At 38.2% G+C, this 20774-nt stretch overlaps 1 protein-coding gene across 1 annotated transcript in view; it reads right to left on the bottom strand.

The window, feature by feature from the left end:
* The window catches only part of LOC135098949 (uncharacterized), a 61362-nt gene that overhangs the window by 1162 nt on the left and 39426 nt on the right, over positions 1 to 20774 (bottom strand). Inside the window, exons 4-6 of the mRNA XM_064001376.1 lie at positions 20066 to 20359; positions 3067 to 3148; positions 2297 to 2390 (exon numbers count right to left, since the gene is read on the bottom strand). Coding sequence (XP_063857446.1) covers positions 20215 to 20359 — 145 coding nt within the window. The 3' untranslated portion in view covers positions 2297 to 2390; positions 3067 to 3148; positions 20066 to 20214. The remainder of the gene's footprint in view (positions 1 to 2296; positions 2391 to 3066; positions 3149 to 20065; positions 20360 to 20774) is intronic.

The following is a 20774-nucleotide window of genomic DNA, read 5'->3' as shown; positions in this document are numbered from 1 at the left end:
GTGAGATATAACAAGAATGGATAGATGGATGGATGTGTTAGATGGAATGGAAGCAGAAAGAAGTAAGGATAAACAAGTGTTGAAGTGTTAAGTATGGAGTTGTGGAGTGTGTCAATGAAGGGAAGGTAGATCTGGATGGTGTTAAGTTGGATCGATTGCTACTAAATTGATACGACCTTTGCCTCACGCATCACGCACACAAACATTAAAACAATAAAGGAACCAAATTCACGGTGTTTTTGATGCAAATGTGCCTCAAAACACAGTATCATTGCCCTGTTTGTCGCTGACGGGCGCCCATTAGCCCAGTGAATCATTCTATAATGGCATTACTCATATCAAATTCAGTCAACCCCATACCCCATACAACTGAACTGGGAGTATTCAGTCAAATTAGGATGTTTATGATACCGTTAGAGGCCTTTCAAGAGATGTGTGTGTGTGTGTGTGTGTGTGTGTGTGTGTGTTTCGCCTCAGCACTTGGTTCTTACTTATTTTTTTTTTATTACTTATTCATTATTAGTTGATTTATTGTTACTAATTTATTGATTACTGGAAACAAACAAACATCTGGCTCTGCGTACACTGATGTTTAGCCAACATTAAGTCAGGTCACTTAAGGAATCCAGATGTCCTGAGTTTGGGCTGCCACACCCAGCTAAGCATGGCCCCTATCGTTACCCTCACCCCAAACGTTCCGCGCACTTTGATCAATATAAAATTAAATATAACAATGCCTAACATATCCATTCTTTTCACGCCAAATGTGTGTATTATATCTTTTCTTTCTTGTTTCTTGAGTTGAATGACCCCCCTTTTTTTTATATTTAACACCATTACAGGGACCTTAAGAAACCTACGTAATGTATTAGAGAAAAAAATGAGACAATACATTCGCAATCAGCCAAGTGATTCCTTCAAGTAGTGAGTTCTGCGCCTTTACCTGCAGCACTGTATAGCTGGTGAGCCAACTTCCAGCGCGGCCATTGTAAATCATAGACATAAATTTTCGATTAATTTACGTTTATCCGATAAGTTCCTCATTTTTTTTAAAGTTAAGTCTCGCGTGATTCTTCCGTATGTTCTCAATCCGGCTGGTGTAATTTTCAGCCATTACTTTAACATTTAGCACCCGGTAGGATTATATGTGCGAAAAACTTGCATGTTGCGTTCGTGGAAGAGGAAACGGTGAGCCATCCTATCTTATTGTGCTCTGGCCGTCCCTCCTGCAGGGGGGAGAGAGTCAGTGGCCAGGCACGCGACGAGAACGAGAGAGAGAGAGAGAGAGAGAGAGAGAGAGAGAGAGAGAGAGAGAGAGAGAGAGAGAGAGAGAGAGAGAGAGAGAGAGAGAGAGAGAGAGAGAGAGAGAGAGAGAGAGAGAGAGAGAGAGAGAGAGAGTATCATGAGGAAGAAGAACCACTAGACCATAGAAGCCTTGCTGTACGTGGGCCAATGAACATATTCACAATAAACACTATCATTACTTCTGGTCAGGACAAATGGAGCGGCAAGAACGTAATGAACTGTGTTGGCTGTGCATGGAGGCAACCACTGGCGATGGAACGTACCACACACACACACACACACACACACACACACACACACACACACACAACAATGGCTTTATTTAGACCAGTCCAGAGAGGCGTCATTCCCTTAAGCCTGAGAGCAGAAACTCACAGGGTTGTGCGTTAAAAGGTGTAAATATTAAAGTTTTTTGTGTAGTTTTCCACGTAGATATACAAGTGTAATATCAGACTGAGAAGTTCACCGTTACCTTTGTGTATCTAACACTGTGTTGTGCCTGTGTCTGTTGTGAAAGGCTTTTAAAGGGATTATATACAGCTTAAAAAGATTTGTGCGTAGGTAGGTAGAAAGGTAGATAGGGTGATGGATGAATATATTGATAGATAGATAGATAGATAGATAGATGGTCAATATATAGATCGACTGGTATGTGGATAAAATAATTAGTACATAGGTAAGTGGATAGTTAGATAGAAAGATAGTACGGATAATAAATAAACAAGCAGACAGAAACAAAGACAGACAGATAAGTACACAAACAATACATTCATATATATATATATATATATATATATATATATATATATATATATATATATATATATATATATATATATATATATATATATATATATATATATATATATATATATATATATATATATATATATATATATATATATATATATATATATATATATATATATATATATATATATATATATATATAACATACACACATACATACATAAAGTAATGATTGTCATACCCGCAGCATGAGTAGCATCATGCCTTCTCCCCCATTCACTATCCTCAGCACATTCCGCGCCATCAGATTCCCGGCACTGGTCATATCACGTTACCTGCATCGTGCGCCATTCATTTAATTAAGTGTGAACGTGATGCCTCAGGTCAGGTCAAGTTATTGAGCAAAAAAATATATATGCACACAGACACTCACCCATGCAAAAAAAAAAAAAAAAAATCTCTTGGGACTTAATTTCGTTTATTGACTGTTAACATTTTACTAAAATGAACGTGCAGCCTCCATAAAATATTGTGGTACGTGACACAGCTATATTTGACTTTACTTCCACTGAAAGGAAAATGGTAAGGAAAATACAAAGGCATATGAAGAAGATGGGAAACTACGATGACAAAAAGAGAATAGAATAGATGGGAAACAGATAAAACACAAAGAAAACAGACCAAAAGTAAAAGGATAAAAAGGATATATAGAAAATAAAAGAGAAAGACGAAACCAAAAATGAAAAGAATAGAAGGGAGACAGATTTAAAAAAAAAACTGAGACATAACAGAAAAAATCGATAAAACACACGGATTAAAAAAAAGAAAACATACTAAAAAAAAAAAAAGGAATGCACAGGAAATAGAGATAAAAACGAAAACAACCCAGTGATACGAATAGTGACATGCAGTGATTAAAACTTGCCCTCTTCCTATTCTCCTGCACCTCTCCTGACCTGGTTTTTCTCGACACTGCAGTAAAGCAATAAAAGGTGTATCGGTTTACCTTACCTGAGTGTCAATATGGCCGGCAGGGAGAGAGAGAGAGAGAGCGAGGCGAGTATATGGCGGTGGTGCTGGAGGCAGGAGTTACCTGTGGGAGAGAAATATATTGTGTTAGAGGGAAGTGAGAAGGGAAAGGTATAACTGAAGTAGGGCGGGTCAGGAGGTGATAAAGACACCACAGAAGGGAATGTAATGCTATTGGGGGTGTGGATAAGTATCAATGATTGGAAAGAAAGCTGAGAATGTACATAAAAGGTGATAATAGTGAAGAAAGAGTTATATTTATTATCATCATCATATTAGAGATAATGATGATGATGATAATGATGATGATGACGATAATGATGATGATGATGATAATAATAATAATAATAATAATAATAATAATAATAATAATAATAATAATAATAATAATAATAATAATAACAATAATGATAATAATAATAATAAATCAGCAGTGCATTTCCTGTTACAATGATGCACCTCATTTATGATCATTACGTTCATTATTTCCCTAAAACAGCAAACACAGAGCTACATTCTTCTCTCATTAATGAACAGCTTAACTCTTCACAAACTTCACCTCCTCAGGCAGGCTTCTCTTCTTCCCTTTTCCTCCACTTCCCTCGCTCCCCATTGCTACATTTCCAGTACACCATTACCTCTTCATTAATTTCCTCTGATCTACTTCCCCCCTTTTTGTTTTTCTGTACATTTTTCTCGCAGCGGCAGCCTTGTTTTCATTACGTATACAAATATGAAAAAAAAAAAATGTCTGCCACACAATCGTCTGTATTTGAGTAATGGAAAGCTACACATTATTCCCTTCCGTGTTACAATTACATTTACACGCACTAATAGTTTTCAGGGCTCTTCTAACGAACTGAATCATTTGCTCCTATTCTTTCATCTTTTTTGACATGTTTATACATTAATTGGTGATGAAGTTACGTATATTTTTTTTTTCCATTTCAAGTTGGTAGAAAGTTTTCCTCCTTTAGAATATTAGTAGTAGTATTGTAACAAACGCTAAACTACAATTGATAAATAACATACGAGAGACTGTCAAGATATTATTTGGATTTTCCCTTCCGTGTGTGTGTGTGTGTGTGTGTGTGTGTGTGTGTGTGTGTGTGTGTGTGTGTGTGTGAGTGTGTGTGTGTGTGTGTGTGTGTGTGTGTGTGTGTGTGTGTGCTCACCCGCGTAGTTATGATCTCCGGAATACGAAGAAAAAAGGCAACTAACCGCGTGTTGTTTTTCGAGTCAAAATGTTTGTGTTCAGATGCAATAAGATGCGTCCCTTGTAATAGCGGTTTGGTTTCGTTGTTGATGTTATTGTTGCTGTTATCGTCGTCGTGGCATTAAGACGAGACCACCTCCATCCTCCATCCCCTCTCTCTCTCTCTCTCTCTCTCTCTCTCTCTCTCTCTCTCTCTCTCTCTCTCTCTCTCTGATTGCCGTGTCCATTCAAGTCAATCACATAGTCAGTTCACTCTAATCAGAAGCTTAGGATATTGAAAGTGATGGTTTTTAGTTGGTTTACTTTATTAATAAGAAAAAAAATGGCAGCATATTTGTCTTCCACTACAGTACAATCATATAAAAAATTACTAATGGTATAGATTGTATAAATGTTAGTTTTTTTTTTTTTTTTTTTTTTTTTTTTTTTTTTTTTTTTTTTAGTAACAGCACATGTATATACACAAGGCAACTTGTTTATAAGTGGCTAAAGTTGCCTTTTTTCACATTTGTTTTGTCATCATTATTTTTGTGGGTTGCACTCACACACTTGATCCTCAATGTGTTCAATTCATAGATTTCATAAGTTACTATTTGTAACTTATGAAATCTATGAAGATTTTTTTTTATTTTCCATCATTTTTTTCATTTTTTTCTGATTTTCTGATTTCATTTCAATTTAGTTTTTGAGTGGAGTATCTCTCAGTTGTCTCTTCGTTAAGAGATGCTGTTTTGCATTTTTTTTTAAGATTTTTAACTTTTTTTGTCATTTTCTGGATTTTACGCACAATGTTTTTTTTTTTTTTCATTACGATGTGTTTTTTTTTCTACCTTTTTGTCATCATTTATTATCCGTTATAATTATTTTCTGGGTTTTGACTTTATTTTGTTATTTATATTTCGTTATTTCATTTTTTTTTTTTTGACATTTTAATTTTTATTATTTTCTGCTTTTTTGCTTTTTTCTCATTTTTTTGTCATTGCCTGGCTTTTTTTTTTTTACTTTTTCTTTATGCTTCTTCATTCACTAAGATTTTTTATTTATTACTATTTTCTTTTAATATTTTTTTCTGACTTTTTTACCATTTTTTGGCTTTATTTCTTTTTTTGTCATTATTTCCTAGCTTTTATACTTTTCTTTGTCACTATTTTCTAGATTTTTAATTATTTGTTATAGAAATTTTCATTTTTTTTTTACTTCTTATTGATAATCATTATTTTAATGTTTTGTAGTTGTTTTATGTTTTTTGTTACTATTTTTTTTATATTTTCTCTTTTTTGTAATTCTTTTTTTCCTTTTTTTTCTTTTTTGTCACAATTTTCTGGCTCTTTACTTTTTATTACTTTTTTTCTTATACTTACAATTTGCTTTTTTTTCACTATTTTATTTTCATTTTTTTAATCTTTTGTAATTCTTTTATGTTTTTTTTTTTTCTTACTCTTCTGCTTATCTTTCTTATTTTATTGTAATTATTTCATTTTTTTTACTTTTCTTATGTTTGTTATTATTTTGTCTTCACTTTCTCATTATTTTGTGGAATATTTTTTACATTTTTTGTCATTATTTTCTTCCATTTTCACTCATCACTTTTGTCACTTTTTGTCCCTTTCGTCATTTTTTTATATTTTTGTCATATTTTTTTACTTTATCAATATTTTAAGCTTTTTTTACTTTTTTTTTGTCATTTTCTGCCTTTTTATTTTTTAGTCATTCTGTTCTGAGTTTTTAGTTTTTGTAATTATTTTCACTTTTTTACTTTTTTGTCATTATCTTGTGGGTTTTTTCTATTTTTGTCGCTATTTTTCACTTTTGTCGCTATTTTGTTTAGTTTCCTTTCTTGTCAATATTTTTTTTTTTTTTACTTTTTTGTCATTATTTATCTTTTTTTTTCATTTTTGTCATTTATTTTTTTTGTTCTAATTATTTTCTGGATTTCCACTTTTGTCATTTTTTTATTGATGTTTTGTCATTATTTTTTTGGTTTATTTTACTTTTTTGCTATTATTTTCATTTTTTGTCATTATTATTATTTTTTACTTTTTTTCATTATTATTTTTTTATTATTTTCTTTTTTTTACTATTTTCATTATTTTTTTTACTTTTTTATTATTATTTTTTTTATTATTTTCTTTTTTTTACTTTTCTTCATTATTTTTTTTTATTATTTTCTCTTACTTTTTCATTATTATTTTTTTACTTTTTTCATTATTATTATTTTTTTAACTTTTCATTATTATTTTTTTTACCTTTTTTTCATTATTATAATTTTTTTATACTTTTTTCATTATTATTTTTACTTTTTTCATTTTTTTTGTTTTCTGTTATTTTTTTACTTTTTGTTTTATTATTTTTTTTTTTACTTTTCATCATTATTTTAGAGTTTTTAATTATCCTTACTATTTTTTTTTTCATTATTTTCAGTTTTTTTTATTTTAATCAATGGTTTCTTGTCATCATTTTCTGCTTTTATCTTTTTCACTACTTTCTGGCTTTTTTCAAAATTGTTTTCTCATTATTTTCTGACTTATTTTTTTATCATTATTTTATGGCTTTTTTTTTTTTACTTTGATGTCTTTCTTTCTTTCTTTTTTATATTTTTTCTCACTATTTTTTCATTATTTTTATTTTTATTACTTTTGTTATTTTCTGGATTTTTTTACTTATCTTCCTTTTCCTCATTATTATTATTTTTTTACTTTTTCGGTATTATTTTCCGTTTCTGGTCACCATTTTTTGGCTTTTTTATATTTTTTAATTACTTGCCATAATATTCTGCCTTCTTTACTTCAACACTATTTCCATAATTTTGTAAACTTTTTTTTTATTTTTGGTCATTTTTGTTTCATTTTCTTTTTTCACATTTTTTTTTTATCTTGTCATTTTTTTTTTACTTTTCCCATTATGATTTTTTTTCTTTTTCTCATCATTTTGTGGCTTCCTCTCAGAATCTAGTTTTTCGGTGGTGAGTCACGTGATTACATCATTAAAAGATACTATTTTTCTTCCTTTTTTTTCAATGTTTTCCGTTTTCCAAACGCAGTCTTCTTTCTCAGTGGACTAATAATTAAGTCAGACTTCTTAAGTTACGGTACAGTATTTTGTCTGTTTTTTAATCTTTTTTATTATTATTTTTCCTTACTTCTTTTTTTCTCAGTGGAGAGTCACTTAATTAATTTGTTTCCTCGTTAAGATTTTTTTTTCTATTTTTTCCTTGTTTTTATTTGTGCCATTGTTCTCTTGTTTCCTCTCACTGTTAATAGCCGTATTTCACCAGTTTTCCTCTCACTATCAATGGCTGTTTCACCAATACTGGATATAATTTTTCTTTTCTTTGTTTTTTTGTCGTTGTTTTGGTTTTCACAATCTTGATCCTCAGCAGGTTAACACTCAAATCGTAGCATTCTAAAATAACTTGTGTAAAGATTTCTTTGGTGGATTTGTATCTTTATATTTTGTCATCGTTTTCTGATTTACTCTCACTCAAAATATTTAGGCATCTTATTTAATGAAGATACTTTAATTACTTTTTTTCTATTAATTTCTGGTTTCAACCGCGGATTGACAGTCGATTAATATACTTCATAGGTTATGAGAGCAAAGACTTTCTTGTTACTTTTTTTTTACTTTATCTTTTTTATCTTTTAATTTCTTTTACGTCATTATTTTTCATTTAGTGTCACGAATGTTCTTGTTCCTCGCTGAAGAATCACTCAGTTGTTTCGTCAATAACAGATAGATTAATATTTCTTTTTTTTCTTTGCAAATTTTAAGCGCTTTATTTTTTTGCCATTAATTTCTGGATTTCACTCACCACCTTGTTCCTCAGTGGAATCACTTAGTGTTCTTGCTCCTTAATTAATGGATGAAAAACTTTTCTTTTTGGTCTAATTTCGGGTTTGGATTGACAAGCATGTTCCTCAGTAAAGACTCAGTGCTTAGGCTTCTTAATCCATAGTTAGAAAGCTTACTTTGTTTTTGTACTTTTTTTTTCCAATTTTCTCGGTTGCACTGACTAGGATGGTCCTCAGTGCGAGTGACTCAGTGTTTAGCGGCTTGCGACCCGTGATGGAGGCTCTGCGCACTAGTCCGCCCTTTCTTCTGTTTCTGTGAACGCAGCCGAGCCTTAAGGGCAGCCACCTCTCGGGCCCATTTCACTCGCGCGGGGCCTGAGGGTGGCGGCTGTGATTCCAGTACCTTCAAATCCAGATCAGGTTTATAATCAGTAGGTAGGCTGTAATGGGTGTCGATCTTACAGCGGACGGATTTCAGATTTATTTTGTTGCAGCGCTTTTTCTTCTCTCCTGACATTTGATTGTTTCTTTTCAGCTGGCGGACATAACGGTAATGGCTACACGAGAACGTCTTCTTTCTTAACTCCAGTTCCTTCTTTACCTTCATTCTCGCCGTCATGTTCTTCACCGGTGTTGGTGGGGAGGCCTTCCACCACCTCCACTTGCTGCTTACATTGGCCATCGCGGTGTTCTTGTGGCGGCAAGTCATTACCTTCTTTTTCAAATGTTGATCCTTCCCTATATTCTTCCGCGTCGTCATTTTTTCCACCGGTGATGTTGTCTTCACATTGCCAAGCGACACACTCTCTCTCTTCTTTCTTAAAAGCATTGCTTTCCGTATCTTCTCTCTCCTTGTACTGTTCTTCACGATGACTTTGGTTAAAGACAAAAGTTTGGTTATAGAGGGAAGGTTAACTTTCTCAATAACGTCTTGTTTCTCAGCTTCCTTCTCAAAATTCTGTCCCTCTTTAATTTCCTTATCTGCAATGTCCTTCTCAGGAGAGGTACTTTTCACATCTTCAACAACCACTTCCTTCTTTCCAGTGTCATGCGCATCATAGTCTTCCGAAACACTAGTCTCCTTTCCTTCAAGAGTATTAGCTTCCTCGCCTTCATGATATTCATCGTCTTTTTCCTGAACTAGCTGCATTTCACTAATTTTTGCTGGTTTCATTTCCTTCTCGGTAACTTTTTGTTTCTCAGTATCTTCTTTCTCTTCCTCATCTGTCTTCTCTGTTTTTGTAGGGACGCTTTGCACATCTTCGGTGTCTCCTTCAGTCTCTTCAGACTCATTTTTATCATATTCTTCCCAAACTGCGCTCTTCTCTTCTGCTGGATTCTTTTCGACACTTTCCGCGTTTTCATTGTCTTTTTCGTGAACTAGCTGTACTTCACTCATTGTTCCTGATTCTTTCTTCATCTCTGTATGGTTTTGTTCCTCTGTATCTTCTTTGACTTTCTTATTAGTGGTATTTTCATCAGCATTATTCTTTTTCTCGAATGGAATGTCTTTCTTGTGTATTTCCTGAACCTGAACGATCTGGTTTTCTTTGTTTGTTTCTTTAGGCTTCATAGACGCCTGCTTATCGCGACGGACGGTACGAGGTGCGCTGCGCTGCTGTTGGCGTGCAGCAGGAGCGTCTTTGTTGAATGACCGCACGTTCTTGGTTTGCATGGAGATTACTGGCGGCAACTTTACAATTTCTGTAGTTGTTATGATGTTAACGGGTTTATCTTTCTTCTTAAAACTGTTGAACAAGGAAGTCGCGTAGTCGATCTTTACTTGGTTTTCGTCATCCCCGCGTTTAGCGCACTCGTACTTATCGTTCTCTTGTAACGGCTTATTTTTCTGTTTCTCAGCGGCATCGGTCTCGTCGCCGCCTGAAGCCGCTTGGTCCTTTTGAACAATTTTGAAGCTGGTTTCCGTGACATAAAGAACGAACTTTTCTGAATTTCGGTTCTCCATCTCTTGAAGGAAGGTTGCCAGGCGGCCAAAGAGGACAACCTTCTTTCCGCGCCGCTGCTTGATGGAGACCTTGACGGCCGTCTTGCCTGGCGTCCAGTATTCGCGGAAAACCATGCCGTCCATGTACATCACAGTCTCCAGAGACGTGTACTTCTGGAGACTGGGTTCTTCTTTATGCGGTTTGAAAAAGAATTTGGCTACCTTCTTGAAGCGAGGCCCTCGTGGCCAGCAACAGCAGAAGAAAGATTTCGCGTCGGGATCTCCCATGGATACTTTGACAGCGCGTGGGGGGCCGCGGAGAATGTCGCCATTCTCCACGACACACTCCCCACGCATGTATGTGCTGAAGGAGCGTCTACCATCCATCCTGTCTCCTGTCATCTGACAGACTGAATGTCCCACTAGGGTACACTAGTATTTAGGATACCTGAGGTGTTTGGAAAGTGCTTCACACTGGAGAGTTTGGAGTTGTGAAGAAATGCACACAGTGTTGCCGCCTTGCAGAGCACCGTCTTTAGGGTTCACAGGCAGGGAAGCACGTGCACCACGGATAGCGTGTTGGGGCTCGGGAGGTGGTCCCTCGCTGGCAACTGTAATCGGGCGCGACCAATAGGAAACTTGCGCTGCATTGCAACAGCCAATCACAAACCACATCTTATTATTATTATTATTATTATTATTATTATTATTATTATTATTATTATTATTATTATATAATAATAATAATAATAACAATAATAATTATTATTATCCCTCCACCTCCATGACTGTTCATCCAAATTATTCTCTACCTGCAAATACCAAACTTGCGTCACCTAATCTGGACACGACTCACTAACTCTTGCCTAACGGGAACCTCGCAGCAGGGGAGGGGGAGAGGAAGGGCAGAGGTTATTACAAGGCCTTGGAAACACACAGGGCGGGTCAGGTTAGGTATTATCTGAGCTCACTAAAGTTCACGTGAAGTCAAAGAAGTGTGTGTGTGTGTGTGTGTGTGTGTGTGTGTGTGTGTGTGTGTGTGTGTGTGTGTGTGTGTGATTTTTTTTTACTATTGTATGGTGTATTTTTAAGCCTCTCTCTCTCTCTCTCTCTCTCTCTCTCTCTCTCTCTCTCTCTCTCTCTCTCTCTCTCTCTCTCTCTCCCTGGCATTTAACGCAAGCGGATTCTCTTGTGTGAAATGTTGTATGGTTGTATGTTACGAGAATTTATTTACACACACACACACACACACACACACACACACACACACACACACACACACACGAGGCAAATATGGCGAGTCAACAACAAATATGCTAAAAAAAACAAAATCAATCATACAAACATTTATATTCGAAAAGGGAAAGAAATACAACAAACAAAAAAACAATACAAAGATAAATGTACAAAGACACACAGAAAACAGCAATGGAGGGACAACAGGTACGTAGGAGGACAAATTTGTATAGATGGGGAGATAAGAGGGGAGGGGAGAGGACAGGAGAGAAGAGGGGAAGAGAGGAAAGGAGAGGAGAGGAGAGGAGAGGAGAGGAGAAGAGAGGCTAAGAGAGAAGAGAAGCGAGTTAGGACTGAAGTGAAACGAAGTGAAATAAAATGAGAAGAGGGAGAGAAGAGAAGAAAGGACAAAAAGAGAGAAGATAAAAATTAAACTTGAAGAGAAATGAGGAGACAAGATATAGGAAAAGAAATGGAGATGAAAGCAGCATAGGAGAAATGAGAAGAGAAGAGAGGAGAAATAAGAAAAGAAAATACCAGAGAAAAGGAGAAAAAAAATCTGAAATGACGATACGTGAAAGAAGATAAGAGAAGAGACGAGATGATGAAACAAGCATAGGTAAAAATAGCAGAGATAAAGAAAGAGAAACAGAAGAGAACAAAGGACACTTACTATCAACACACACACACACACACACACACACACACACACACACACACACACACACAAACACACACACACACACACACTTCCCCTTAGCCAGACGCAGAAGGGCGCGCGATATCAACTTGCCTAACCGGAACCTGAAGCTGCTGCTGTTACCGAGCCGCCGCAGGTGTGATAATGACAGGTGTAGTGGTGAGGGACGCGACACTGGCGAATCATTAGGTGGTGGCGCGGAATGTAGCGAGGTAGAGCAGCGGTAACAGTGCTTGAAGTCCAGTAAATGAGACGCCAGTGTGTGTGTGTGTGTGTGTGTGTGTGTGTGTGTGTGTGTGTGTGTGTGTGTGTGTGTGTGTGTGTGTGTGTGTGTGTGTGTGTGTGTGTGTGTGTGTTTAATGGGCCGTGAATAGTATGCATATTACTATTCGTTCGTGTTGATTTGACTTTGTTAATTTGTAATGTGTGTTTCTTGTGTTTCGTGTGAATTCTAATTTGTTGTCGGTATCTATCTATTTATGTATCTACCTATCTATCTACGAGTATCTATCTATCTATCTATCTATGAATCTGATAGAAAGCATTCATGTGATGAGCAGAGAGAGAGAGAGAGAGAGAGAGAGAGAGAGAGAGAGAGAGAGAGAGAGAGAGAGAGAGAGAGAGAGAGAGAGTCTGTCGTCCCACATCTGCCTCTCATTCCAAAGTTATCTGCGTAAAGTTCTTTCATTAGGGTTTATTTTACGCCTCCGTGCTCCTTTTTCCTTCCATACAATGCGGCCGTGAAGAGGAGATAGAGAACATGAAGTGGAGGGAAGTCGATGAAAAAGGAAGAATAGAAAAAGTTAGGAGAGGAGAGGAGAGAAGAGAGGATAAGGAGGAGGAGGAAGAGGAGAAAGAGGATAAAGAAGGGAATATGAAGTGGTATACTAGGAGTGAAGGAGAGAAAAATAAATAAAGAGCGAATAGAAGGTAGATGAAATGATAAAAGGAGGGAAAGGAATGTAATAATGATGAAGTTGATATTGGTGGTTGTGATGGTGATGATGGTAACTTGATAGACACTCGTGGTGGTGGTGTTAATGGTTGTGATGATGTATGTGGTGGTGTATTGCTGTTTGTGGTAGGACTTCAGGTGGTGGTGGTGGTGGTGGTGGTTCTGGTGTTGGTGGATGGTAACTGTTAGGAATAAAGAGACCAGAAATGAAATCCAAATATTTACGAACAATATTGGTACATGAGAGAGAGAGAGAGAGAGAGAGAGAGAGAGAGAGAGAGAGAGAGAGAGAGAGAGAAGTCGAGGGTAGGGTGCTATAATTGGCTTTCATTTCACTTCAAACACTCATTTACGCAAGAGTCCGCCAATTAAAGAGGAGTCTCCCGCCACGACACGTCCGGTGTTCATTATCACTGAGTAAAAACACCGCGTGGCTGGAAATCTATCACCTGTGCACTGGAAAGACAAAGGTGCGAAAAAAAAAGTGCAAGAACCTGAAATGGAAGCAGTTATCGTACTTACAAATTAATGAAACAAAATATAAAATAAAAGACTATTCAGTTTCAATAAATGGAATATGAAGTTAAGAAAAGAAAATAATAAATGATTGTCTAAATTATTGCGCTACTTCTATAAAAATTAATTAAACAGAAAGGATGAAACAAAAAGACAATTCAGTTTCGGTAATTGGATACGAAGTCATGAAAAGAAAATGGTTAGCGATTGTGTAAACCATTGCTAAGGTAAGTTTACCACACCCCAATACAAATTAATCAAGCTGAGAAGGTAAAACAAAAGACGATTCAGTTTCTGTAAATCACATGTAAAATTCCGAAGAGAAAAAGGAATAAATAATAAAGTAATGATGCCGCTAAGATTGCCCAGCTCCAATACAAATTAATCACACAAAAATATAAGAAAAGATTAAATTAAATGTGAAATTCTGAGAAGAAAATTAACAAATGATAGTCTAAAAATATGGCTGCGTCTGCCCTACCACAACACTTTATAATACATTAATACGGTAAGAAATTATACATGGACTTGAAGGGGAACACTTAAAGAAAGATAGATAGGCAAGGCTTGGATAAAGCACCGAATACAGCAATACGTATGGCGTCTCCTCGGTCATCCTTTCAAAACTGCAAACACTGATGACAACTGCGCAGTTTCATACACGACAAAAATGTTTTCGAATCATTAATCTCTCCTGCATTGCCTGATGAAGGGAGCTGCGGGAAAAACTGTACTGCAATACTTTTACGCATTTTACAATCGCATCTGTTCGGCATTTGAGGAGTACAAATATTGGCACAAAGCCTCTGCGGGGGGTACGTGTATGGATTCAAAAATAGATGCAATTGCAAAAATATTTGTAAATGGTGAAAAGAGCGCGTTTTCTTTCATGAATATACATATTTCAGACGGAAATATTTTGTAGATACGCTTTTAGTTGAAGGTAAAATCTGAAACTTACTTCAGTAACTGGCACGACTAAGGGATCAACACGCGCCGCATCACTGACAACAGCAGCAGCTATTCCCTCCTGTGACTCCCGGTGGGCCCCAACCCAGACGTCCTTGGCATTCCAAAAAGTGTCGGCAGAATATATGAACAGACCTCGAGGGCTTGTCCTTGGTCTTTAGTTGTCTCTTACGAATAATGAGCATGATAGAACCCCAGGGAGGAGTGGCACTTATACCTCGTGATTCATATCCTGCACGCGAGCACGGGTTGGCGGCCTGAGGTATGCAGCATTACGTTATGATTGGTAGCACGGAACAATACCTGAATTGATAAGTTGCCTCTCCGCTAATATCTGTGATTATGCGAGGGCAAGCATTATCGAAGGCTTTATTTCTCTTCCCTAGGTTGTTCTTCAGTGTCTGTCACGCAACAGCAAGGCACGGCAAGGCACATAGACGGACTGAGTCTCCTGTTCTTTGTCATGTGGCACATATATCGACAACGCCAAGTGGTGCTGAGCGAAGAGTTTTTATCCTAACTCAGCACCGAAGCTTCCCCGTGTGTACAGCCCCGAGACTAACACCTCTAAGAAGCTACGAACTGGACACCAATTGCTGGAAATCCGTCGACAAGTTAACAGGCCAAAGTCTCGTTCGTTATCTAAATTAACCACATAAATCGTTCCACTAACTAGAAACAGCCATGCACCACCCAACGAATCGAGGAAGAGCTCTCAATCTGTTAGGGCCTGGCGAGGCTCTTCCTGGGTCTGTGAGGTGAATGCAGCCCACTGGCCGCCCGAGTTACGTCCACACTGGAAGAATGGAACAGCAGCTGGTGCCGTCTTTAGTTATTACAGTGATTATACCCCCTGCGGCTACCCGAGTTACGTCCACAGAGGATGCATGGAGCAGCAGCTGGTGGCATATATAGTTATTACAGTGATTACACCCCCTGTGGAAGAATGAAGCCGCAGCTGGAGGTGTCTTTAATTATTCTCTTTAAGGCAGGAATCCTCGCTCCCTCCTGACTGATAGAGGAACGACTGCGCTGAATATCTTAATGCACCTAAGGAAATTATGGGGATTTCAAGAAAATTTTAAAAAATCACGTTTGCGTGGCGTGTGCACATAAACACACACACACGAGCAAGCACAGCAAGCACAGCCCAGCATACACGAACAGTCTCCCGCCGGCAGAACATGCAATCATCACGAGCGGACGGAGAGCAAAACCCCTTCCCTCCCCGCCTCGCCACGCCGTTTTTAAATATCCATCTGAATGTACATCACACCGGCAGCAGGACGCGCCAATATTCATGGCTACTGCAGTGACGGAGAGGCGTGCACCACCTCACGGAGACTGCGCCGCCACGACAACTGAATAAATAAGCAAATAAATATATACATAGATAATGAGATCTTGAGATTACGTATATAAATGCATAGTTTCCACCTGTTATTATCTTTATCTGTTCTTAGAGACGTAATATGCTCAGTCATTTTTTATTCTTTATGATGTTTATTTATTTATTTTTTTGACAGACACATTCTCTCTCTCTCTCTCTCTCTCTCTCTCTCTCTCTCTCTCTCTCTCTCTCTCTCTCTCTCTCTCTTGCCCTCCCAATTCAGTGATTTAATTTGAGCCAGGCCAAAATATCTCTCACAACAATTGCTGACAGACAATTTTAGTTGATAGGTCCTGGCAATCTCTGCTTCATACTTCCATAATTTTCTATTACCCAGCAGCCTCCTACCTGCCCTCCTCTCCCAGCTGGAAGTGACGCGAGTATTGTAGAATCAGTTCACAGAAGTCGCGGTGCCTTTCATTCAAGTAACTGTGCATTCTGTCCTCGTGGAAGTTGTAATATCATCCGTGTCTTGCCTTTTTGTTTTCTGTTATTTTTCTTGTTATTTTTTTCACTTGTTCCTGTCTCATACTTTTTTTTTTTTCTATCTTAGCCACGTTTTCCTCTCTCTGGTCTTCGTCTGGTCATCTTTTTCTTTGGTTGTCTAGTGTCCGTCTTCTGCTTTTCAATCTCTTCTTTGTTTTATTTATAGTCCTCCTCCTCCTTATGTTTGGGTTTTGCATGGTTGTCTTCTTGTTCTTTATTAAGTTGTGTTCCTTCTTGGGTCCTCGTCCTTCATCTTCGCCTTGTTTATTATCTTTCTCCTCCTGTTAAGTTTCGTCTGGTTTTCCTTTTGTTCCTTGGTTACTAATTTTCGTCTCCTACCTTTCATTCTCCTGTGCTTTATTTAGTCTTACTGCTGCTCACTAGTGCCAGGAATCCCTCTCTACCTCTGACTCAAGGATCGAGACGCGGCGGACGAACATTTTCCACAAAGGAGATTAACAAACAAGAAACACGCCTATGAGAAGGAAAATTGGCCAACAAACTAGATTAGAATGGAAAATTGAACAGTGAAAAAAAAAAAAAAGACATGGGGAGAGAGAAAGACAATGAGACAGAGAGGAAAGGGAGGGAGATGAGGAGGAAGAGAACGAGGAAAGGAGGGAGGAAGGAAGCTGATTGCGGTCTGCTGCATCAAAAGCTCTCAATTTGTCATCCTCAATGGGATAATACCCGAGTTTAATTGTTTCCCTCTCGGCACGAATGCTGTAGACAGGGCGGCATGCTGCTCTCGTAGGGAATGGCAGCGGAATGGGAGAGGACGGGGAGTGGGGGGGACAGACTGCTTAGGTTGACTGGAAAATGGAGGAGTGTGGAGTGCAAGGTGGAGTTTGGCAGGGAGTAGAATGTTAGTGGGGAGAAAGTAAGAAGGACAGGAGGTTAAGATCTTGGTTGCAGAGGGTGGAAGTGAAAAAGGTGATAGGGTGTGGAATGCAAGGTGGAATTTGCATTTACGGAGCAGATTTAGGTGGATAGATGGAAAGAAGACTGATGGTGTGGAGTAGAAGTGGAGGTGGGGAGATGAGAGTGAAGGGAAGATGAAGTGAAGTGAAGCGACGATGGGGAGATAGTAGATTGATTGATACAGGAGGAGGAGGTGCAGTGTGGAGTGCATGGCAGGGGTGTAATGGGGAGGAGGCAGACAGCTGGAAGGAGAAGGCAGAGTGTGGGGAGGAGGAGGGTCTGGGAAGAGAAATGTAGGCTGAGCATAGTGGTCGGGTAATGGTAAATACATGCACGAACTGTCCTCGTCTCCCCGAAATTGCCCTAATGACCCACTTACTGCCACACAAGCCGCTGCTCATCTCTTCTTATTTCTTGCCTTTTACGCACGCCAAGGAATGCACACCACGAACATTCCACATGAATTTTACACGCGATAAAATAAGATCTTTGGGTCAGCGTGCTAACTATGGGGGATCCCTGTCAGAGAATATATATATATATATATATATATATATATATATATATATATATATATATATATATATATATATATATATATATATATATATATATATATATATATACACCTGATAAATACAAGAATATACTCGTATATACCACGAGCATGCACGAGTTCATATTATGGTCGCATTTTGAAGTGTTTTACGACATATGGAAACCGTACACACACACACACAGAGAGAGAAGGACATCAATGCATAATGCAACATATATATTTTTTCTCCTTTATTTATAAATATTTTTGCAATCGTTGTTTTGCATTACATGTATTTCACCGACCTTGAACAAATCACAATGTCGGAGCTGAATTATTGCATTTTTACAATAGATTGCAATCGCTGGTATTATTATTATTATTATTATTATTATTATTATTATTATTATTATTATTATTATTATCATCATCATCATCACCATTACCATTATTTTCGCAAACAAGATACCAGTAACTATGAAGGTCGTTTAAGGTACGTTATGGGCACAGCAACAAAACACACACACACACACACACACACACACACACACACACACACACGTCCAGGTACTATTTCGGTGTATTGGTGTGCTCTGATGTGGCCTAATTAAACCTACGCGGGGAGCCGAATGATCAGCGTCTCGAAAATGGACACTGCACATCATTACTATCTATTCACGTCAAAGCAAGTCCGTCAAACTCTCAAGATTTGTTCAAAGATTATTCGATACACTGGTGAAGCGCTTCGTTAATCATCACCATTAAAACTACAAGATTCTACAGCAGGAAAATGGGCTTCAATGCTTAGAGAGGGAGGGATTAGACAGCGCTCGCTACACTGGTACACCGCCTTAGAAGTACTGTGTTACATTGTCGATACATTTGCACAATTCTTGGCTTACATCATGTGCCTATTCTTTGCGTGTCCGATATGAATTAAGATTATCAAAGTTCCTATAGACATGCATATATAAAGAACGTCTGGCCTTATAGAATGATACGGCTGGGTAAGTTCAGAGGGCGGCCACTGGTTTAATGCATCATATATATGTAAATTGCCTATACTGGGAAATTGATGTACAAATGCACCACTACATCATGCCGCCAGTCCCGCCACCGACCCCGAGCTGCCAGGATGGTGTTCGTGTGGCGAGGCGAGGCAATTTGTTGAAGGTTACAGTGATTAGTTTGTACGTTAAATATCACTTTCATTCACCATACTCTTACTCTCATTTCACTATCCTTTCGATGTTCTTCCCGCTATTTCATTTCAGGCTTCTTCTAGTACGTGCAAGAGGAGGCGTGAAAGTATGTGTGTATCAATAATGCGAGAAAGGAAATGAATCATACGTGTTTATCTATCGTGACTGCATTCCAGAGCTTCAAAGATTCCACTCCAAGTGAATCATCTCATTCACTTCACGCTTCCAGAAACATGAAGCGTCTGTGTATCTATGAATACGAGAAAGAAGTGCAACATTTATCACTATATTCATGATGACTTCATTCCGGAGCTTCAACGATTCGACTTCAAGTGAGTCGGCTTCGCATTCCTCCAAAGCTCTGCAGCTTATGAATTGGGGTGGTGGAGACGTGTGGCATCACCGGTGGCTACTCCTGCAGGATGAAGCGTACACCGAGTCGCTGATATACAGAACAGCCAGCAAAGCTTTCTAACTGAACTGACCTCCAAGCAGTAATCGTTGCATGAATTAAAGGAGTCCTTAAATATTATGTAATTAACTTATTACTCACATAGTTGCCACGTGTCTCCATACTCTCTCTCTCTCTCTCTCTCTCTCTCTCTCTCTCTCTCTCTCTCTCACTTTAAACACTTTAAACACTTTATTATGTTTGTCTCTCTCTCTCTCTCTCTCTCTCTCTCTCTCTCTGAGCAGCATGACGTGTCACATATTATAAGATGCGAAAACATATCTTATACTGAGTAAAAACCTTATATAAACATCTACAAAGGGAGAGGAGGAGACGGTGAAAAGAGAGGATTACGTGAAGGAGTGGGAGAAGGGGAGGAGAGGAGGCGAGGGGGAGGAAGACATTGGGGGAGGAGCATAAGATGGAAGCCCGGGAAAATTTATCCTCGACAAAGTGGTATGATTCATTGCCTTCTACATAATATATCGTGTGTACTTCACCAGTAAGGCTTACTGTGGTGCGTGAAGACCGTGTTTGCAGTGTGAGGATACAAAGGAGGCACAGCTGATATGTAAGCAGCTGATACAGTCATGGCGGGGTGGCGGGGTAGGGAAGGGAATTTCCTGCTACAAGGGCAAGTCTAGTCACTTCATATAAACACTAACCTCCTTTTGTTGCAATGACCACGTGAGGTGTTGGGAGAAGCCAGTGCCAGCCTCAGTACAGAGTTGTGTTCGCTGTGTCAAGGGTTGTGATGTCTTCCTCAGCGCTTCCGCAATGCTCCTAGTGTCCTGAGGCGGCAGCAATCCCATGTTTACTTTTCGTTTGCTCTTCTCTCGTCCAGCAGCTCATACACCTCTATATCAGAGGCCACACAGTCACCATACCCACGCACTGCACGCCGCTGCATGCCCTGGCCCATGACGTCAAGTTTGCTGCTGGCGGAGTGATACACCTCCCTGACGTGTGCCACTCTCCATGAAGGTGCCACCTCATGATTAATTTCCTGCATTATTTTAACCTTGTATGTAATTTTTTTTTAAGTCTTGATGGTTTGTGATGAAAGTTAGTGTTGTAATAGTATGGTTTATGGTTTTAAAAGTACAATGGATGTACGTATAGTTTAGCAACAGCACCAACGCCTCATCTTAACTACACTACCGCCCTCCGCCCCTCCCTCACTCCCTCCCTCCTCTCGGCTCTGCGTCCGTCCTTATGTAGTTTTCGTGGCCTTCGTGATGAAGTATAGAAGGTTTTGATAACATTACTCAAGGTTTTAATCATAATAGATCTCAGTACACTTTAAAAATCATTGTCTTTTTATGTATTGTTATGGAGAACAAGCGCTCCCTCCCTCTTTCTGTCCAACCCACT

This window comes from Scylla paramamosain, unplaced genomic scaffold, assembly GCF_035594125.1.
Source record: "Scylla paramamosain isolate STU-SP2022 unplaced genomic scaffold, ASM3559412v1 Contig94, whole genome shotgun sequence".
NCBI lineage: Eukaryota > Metazoa > Arthropoda > Malacostraca > Decapoda > Portunidae > Scylla > Scylla paramamosain.
Note: the sequence above shows the minus strand (reverse complement) of the source record. Positions and strands in the feature narration are given on the sequence as shown.